Raw genomic sequence first — 6000 nt, forward strand, 5'->3', positions numbered from 1 at the left:
CATAGTTCTCATATGATTAAGATTCTATATATATATATATATATATAAACATAATAAATGTGAATGAAGGTTATACCCCTCATTTATGTCCGTTTTTTCCGTTAAGTTTTTTTTTTGTACGTTATGCTATAAAAGTTGTACTACATAATATTTTGGACAAATATATCCCTACCGTTATAACTTCCGTTATCTTTTCCACTATTGTTACTATGCACATGCATCCACCATATATTTTCTTATCTTCTTCAATAATAATAATAATAATAATAATATGCACATTAAATATTAGAGTTATATGTTAGTTATTTTTTAAAATATAAATATATCATTTATAAAAATATTTTATATTATAATTATTATTTACTATTTTAAAATTTAAATAAATTTAAAATTTTAATACAAAATACTAATATTGGGCACATTTTTTTTGCGCATCGCGCATAAGAAAAACTAGTGTATATATATGTATATATGTGTAAATTTGTTATTATTATATTTGCTCTTTAATTTGATAATATTTTAAAAATATTTTCAAAGATAATATCATAATAAGTCATCTTCCATCAACTTTATGGACCCCTCACTTCATCCTTATTCATGCAAAAAATCCAAAACACAAGCCAAAGGTGACAAACATGTTTCCCCCATTTTGTTACATGTGCACATGCAAAGAATTCCACATTCTTCCAATCTTCCCCAAGCAAAAATAATTAATTATAAAAAGAGTAAAATGCATGAAAGAGTTTGAATCGATTAATCATTAGTGGTCTAGTTAAATTTTAATTAAATTATATTATTTTTATTTATAAACTTAAATAGTTTGTGATAGTTTATAAGCAAACAATTAATTAAAAATAAATCATGTTAAAGAGTTTTGAACTGAACTTTCTTCAAAAAAAAATTAAATTTTACGATTTAATTCGAATCAAATCCGAATTAATTTTGCCACCTCAGAAATCAGAATCACTCCCTCTTATCCAGTACATATTAAATGCGGAGAATGTGTAAAGATTCTCACGTTCTATCCCACTGTCGCTTTTGGGCATATTCTGACGAAACACAACAACAGTCTTTCGAAGCCATCAAGAATGTCGATCGAATCTTTTGATTTGTCACATGCGATATGATCAACTTTTACAGATCGAACATCCTTAAACTACAACCAATCTTTCGATATGCATCAATTCTGATATCAGATATGATAATAATATAATCTCCTGCGGCGAGCAATGTACATGGACGACAGATCCCCATGTTTCCTGTTATGTGTTCCAATTCCAGCCCCCAGATTGGGTTTATCTATCCCCCATCTTTCTTAGGTGGAAAGCATCACAAAGCTAGAAGCTTTAATTTATACCTAACATGCGGGATTGCTAATGTAACTATAAATTTTGAGGATAGGAGTATGAGACTGACCAGACCGATATATCTATGTTATATGTAAACAAAAAAATATGAAAGCTTTATAATTCAGCATTTCAGAACAGTTATCAATAACTAATGTAATAGGTCCGAGTCGAGGACTAATGTTATCGACCTATGTTATATCTAAATTTTTTAAAAAAGTTGAGAAAGCTTTATAATCCAGCATTTCGGAACAGCTGGTCAATGGGCGACTAATGTAACAATGAGGCCAAGAGAAGCTTCACTTGTGCTATATGCAAAAAAAAGAAAGAAACCTTATAATCCAGCATTTTGGAACAGTTGGTAAGTGAGCTATTAATGTAGCAACAAATCTAAAGATCTATCTATAATTTAAATAAAAAAAAAAGTTAAGAAACTTTATGATATAGGGATAGTTAATGTACTAAATTAGCAAGTTCGGAGCATCCACTTATGCTATAGGCAAAAAAAAAGGTGGAAGATTTATTGGTCGGAACAATATGATGGAGGAAAAAGTGATAGAGAAAAATGTAAAACTGTTCTTTTACCAATTACCATGCACTCCTGAAATGGTAAATAATGATAATAAGGCAAAAGGTGTGTTTTTCTCATCAAGCAACCATTGAAATCATTGGGGGTAATAACTAATAAACGTGTTTTTGCCATTGAAGATCAGAGAGGGAGCTGAGAGAGGTGAAAACTTTGAAAGAGAAAGGGACCAGCTACCAGAAGTGGTTGAAGACAGAAAGGGTCCATGTTCTAATCAGGCAATCACGTGGGGTTGCCTCTATAAAACAACAAAATCTACTCCCCTCCTGCAACTTCCTCAATCCTAAAACCATTATATTGCCCACCCTTTTTTCCACTTTTCAGCTTTCCAATCACGTTTCTTGATTTCCTCTCCATCACCATCGCCATTTTTTGCAGCTAGGGTGGGTGCTAGCTAGTGTGCTACTACTGCCTAAAAGGAGCATCAAGATTCTGCCTCTCTGAGTTTCTGGGTAATTTCTTGATACCCTTTAGTGAAAAACCAGTTAAGAAAGCTGACATTTTGAATTCTTGAAATGCTTTAGCCATATCTGTGTGTTCTGTGTTCTTTCTTGCCTGTGGAGTTTTTTTTTTCTTTCTTTCTTTTTGGGTTTCCCTCAGAAAGTGGATGGAAGTTTGGCAGTACAGACACTTATTAGGGATGTGGGTACTGGGTATAGTCTATATTTTTGTCCATAAATCTCCATTATTTCCGTGGGGCTCAAACTTGGTGTGATTGGTTTTTTTTTTTTTTTTTTTAATGACAAGAGTCAATATTTGACGGTGTGCACCAGATAAACCCTAGCCAGCAAATTATCACGAGATGTAATATAAACCAGTTTAAGTTACTCATAGTTGACCGGCTCAAACCAAGAAGTCTAGTAGGCTGCGCCTGCTAGGAGTCGAACTTGTAACTTTGTTTTACTGAGTTAAAAGCATGACAAACTTGGATGGGGTTGCCTATGGTGTGATTGGTTTTGATAATAATGCAGATGTGAACTGTCTGTTGGATCATGTGCTTCTGGCTGGCTTTCCATTTGAAATTTCCTGTTTTCTTCTGGCTGGTTGGGATGTTAATTATTAATATGAAATTGAAAGAGTGCTGTACTTACACTGCTTTCATGGTTGAACCTAACGCTGATTTTGGCAAATTTCTTGTTCTCTAACAGCAAACTATCAACATCCCACCACAAATTTATCAGCTTTAACCCAAATGCTGTATAGTGTTTTCATAATGAGAGAACAGGATGAGTAAAGATTAGATTTTGTGCAATTCGTCGGGTTTCTCGAGCTGAGTTTTTACTTTTGTTTGTCAAGATCAAAGGCTGCTGAATAGCAAAGATGCAAGTGTGCCATGTGAGGGCTTTCTTTTTTGTCGTCTGATGCTGCTGCTCTGTCGTATTCAGCCACGAAAATATCATTCGTTTGTATATAAAAGCAGCATAATCAGCTCAAAGTTCCATCAAAACTGATTAAATCAGTGCAGGAATCTGGGGGAAAAAAAACATGGATCTTGAGAATGGCAAGTGTTGGGACACTGCAAAGGTACATTTCCTGGATATTGTTGCATTTGGAGCAGGATTTTATGATGTTTTCTGAATCTTAACGAAATGATTTTCCTGTTGCAGAAGAGTTCATGGAAGACGACGTTGATTCTAGCATACCAAAGCCTCGGGGTGGTGTATGGGGATCTCAGTATCTCCCCTATCTATGTCTACAAGAGCACATTTGCAGAAGACATTCATCACTCGGAGACGAATGAAGAAATCTTTGGTGTTCTGTCGTTTGTTTTCTGGACTTTAACTCTTGTCCCTCTATTCAAGTATGTGTTTATAGTGCTTCGAGCTGACGATAATGGAGAGGGTAAGTAAGTATATATCCACAGCCAATACCCGAAATGTTCTCGTTTTCTGATTGCAGACATCAAATCAATTGAAGCATGTGCTCCATCTCAACTAAAAGCCTATTCTGGTAGTTGGATTGCACATTTATGTTTATATATTATTCATGCTCAACAAAATCGTTGGACTGTTCTCGTGTTGCAGGTGGCACTTTTGCACTGTATTCTCTGATATGCAGGCATGCCAAAGTTAGCCTTCTCCCAAACCGACAGATTTCTGATGAGGCTCTTTCCACTTATAAACTCGAGCCCCCACCCGAGGCCAAGAACAGCTCGAAGGTGAAAATGGTGCTCGAAAAGCACAGATCACTGCACACTGCACTGCTAATCTTGGTTCTGCTTGGCACTTGTATGGTCATCGGAGATGGACTGCTTACTCCAGCCATATCGGGTATACATTTCTGGTTTTTTAGTATGTTTTCCCGCGATGATTTGTGCTCCATGACTGACATAGTGACATCCAATCTACTTGATCTGCAGTTTTCTCTGCAGTTTCTGGCCTCGAGTTATCCATGTCTAAAGATCACCACCAGTGTAAGCTTCGTTCCTTAACAGTTATCGATATCCTGCCAAAACCGAATCCAGTTTTGTCATATATTTTCATGAATCCTATGTTTCAGATGCTGTGATTCCTATTACCTGTGTCATCCTAGTATGCCTGTTCGCGTTACAACATTATGGGACTCATCGAATTGGTTTTGCTTTCGCCCCGGTTGTGCTTACTTGGCTGCTCTGCATCAGTGCTCTTGGATTGTATAACATCTTCCACTGGAATCCCCATATATACAAGGCTCTTTCCCCTTATTACATGGTTAAGTTCTTGAAGAAGACTAGACAAAGAGGGTGGATGTCATTGGGAGGAATTCTTCTCTGCATTACTGGTAAAAAGCCTTCAACTTTTGAGTGTTCATAGCTTTATTGTTTGATTAAAAAGTGTAGAAGAAAGACCTGTCTTAGTATTGACGGTTGAGTATATAAAATATAAATGTGTAGTTCAACTATTAGTTTAGACGGGCAGAACAAAATAGAATGTATCCTATCAAAACCAAACCTAAATCAGAGGTCATGGGTTGAGTTCCGATGGATAGTCTAACTATCAGTTTAGACTGAACACGTCTTTTAATTGACAAGTGCCAACATTGGGTGTTACTTCATAACAGGATCTGAAGCAATGTTTGCTGATCTTGGTCACTTCTCATATGCTGCAATTCAGGTATATCTTTATTGAATGATCGTTTATGCGGTGCATTTGAAAACGCTTTGACAGTACATTTAAAAAACAGTTTCCAAATGTAGTGTCAGTTATCATGGATGTACTTTCTAAGCGTTTTCAAATGCATAATAATTGTACAGAAATGTCACCTCAGTTTTTCTTTATTTCTCAACCGTAACATCTACTAGATCGATGATTAGAATTTGTCTACATTTCTTATCTGGAAAGTTTGTCTTTTCCATGTCAGATTGCTTTCACCTTTCTGGTTTATCCAGCACTGATCTTAGCATACATGGGCCAAGCAGCTTTTCTATCAAGGCATCATCACACCATTCACCAGATTGGTTTCTATGTATCAGTTCCAGGTATCATTTCCCCCTAGAATGAACACTGATCCCATGGGGATGTATGTTCAAGCATATAATATATAAAACATAAATGTGTTGTCTGACTGTTGACTTCGACTGCAAATGCAGAAAGCGTGAGGTGGCCGGTGCTTGTCGTCGCCATTCTGGCGTCGGTCGTCGGCAGTCAGGCAATCATCAGTGGAACATTCTCAATCATCAACCAGAGCCAATCCCTAGGTTGTTTCCCAAGAGTCAAGGTGGTTCACACCTCTGATGAAATACATGGGCAGGTTTACATCCCAGAGATCAACTGGATACTAATGATCCTTTGTGTTGCTGTGACCATTGGATTTAGAGACACAAAGCACATGGGGAATGCATCAGGTACCATCACCTTTTAGTTGCAAGTCTCATCTTTTTCCATACTATAGCTCCATATGACTTGGGAAAAATGACATCAACCCAACCAAGTTAATTAAGTTATTGATTTGATGACTATAAGGTAATATGTTCGACTTCCCGCATAAATAGTCTATTGACTTTTATCCCGTCGCTATGCACAACCCATTGTGATACTTTGCCGACTAGGTTTTTTTTTTTTTTTTTTTTTTTTTTTTTTTTTTTTTTTT

General features: G+C 36.1%; 1 protein-coding gene across 3 annotated transcripts in view; it reads left to right on the top strand.

Moving 5' to 3' along the window:
• Positions 1 to 2070: 2070 nt before the first annotated feature.
• LOC116013687 (potassium transporter 2-like) overlaps positions 2071 to 6000 on the top strand; it is a 5949-nt gene continuing 2019 nt past the window's right edge. The window contains exons 1-9 of one of the 3 annotated variants that reach the window (XM_031253576.1): positions 2071 to 2384; positions 3081 to 3456; positions 3540 to 3774; positions 3957 to 4202; positions 4292 to 4345; positions 4432 to 4692; positions 4972 to 5024; positions 5272 to 5389; positions 5501 to 5755. In XM_031253576.1, the coding sequence (XP_031109436.1) occupies positions 3418 to 3456; positions 3540 to 3774; positions 3957 to 4202; positions 4292 to 4345; positions 4432 to 4692; positions 4972 to 5024; positions 5272 to 5389; positions 5501 to 5755 (1261 nt within the window). In that variant the 5' untranslated portion in view covers positions 2071 to 2384; positions 3081 to 3417. Of the gene's footprint in view, positions 2385 to 2930; positions 3457 to 3539; positions 3775 to 3956; positions 4203 to 4291; positions 4346 to 4431; positions 4693 to 4971; positions 5025 to 5271; positions 5390 to 5500; positions 5756 to 6000 lie in introns of those variants that run through there. The other 2 variants (XM_031253574.1, XM_031253575.1) reach the window with 2 other exon arrangements.

Source organism: Ipomoea triloba, chromosome 3 (assembly GCF_003576645.1).
Source record: "Ipomoea triloba cultivar NCNSP0323 chromosome 3, ASM357664v1".
Taxonomy (NCBI): Eukaryota; Viridiplantae; Streptophyta; class Magnoliopsida; order Solanales; family Convolvulaceae; genus Ipomoea; species Ipomoea triloba.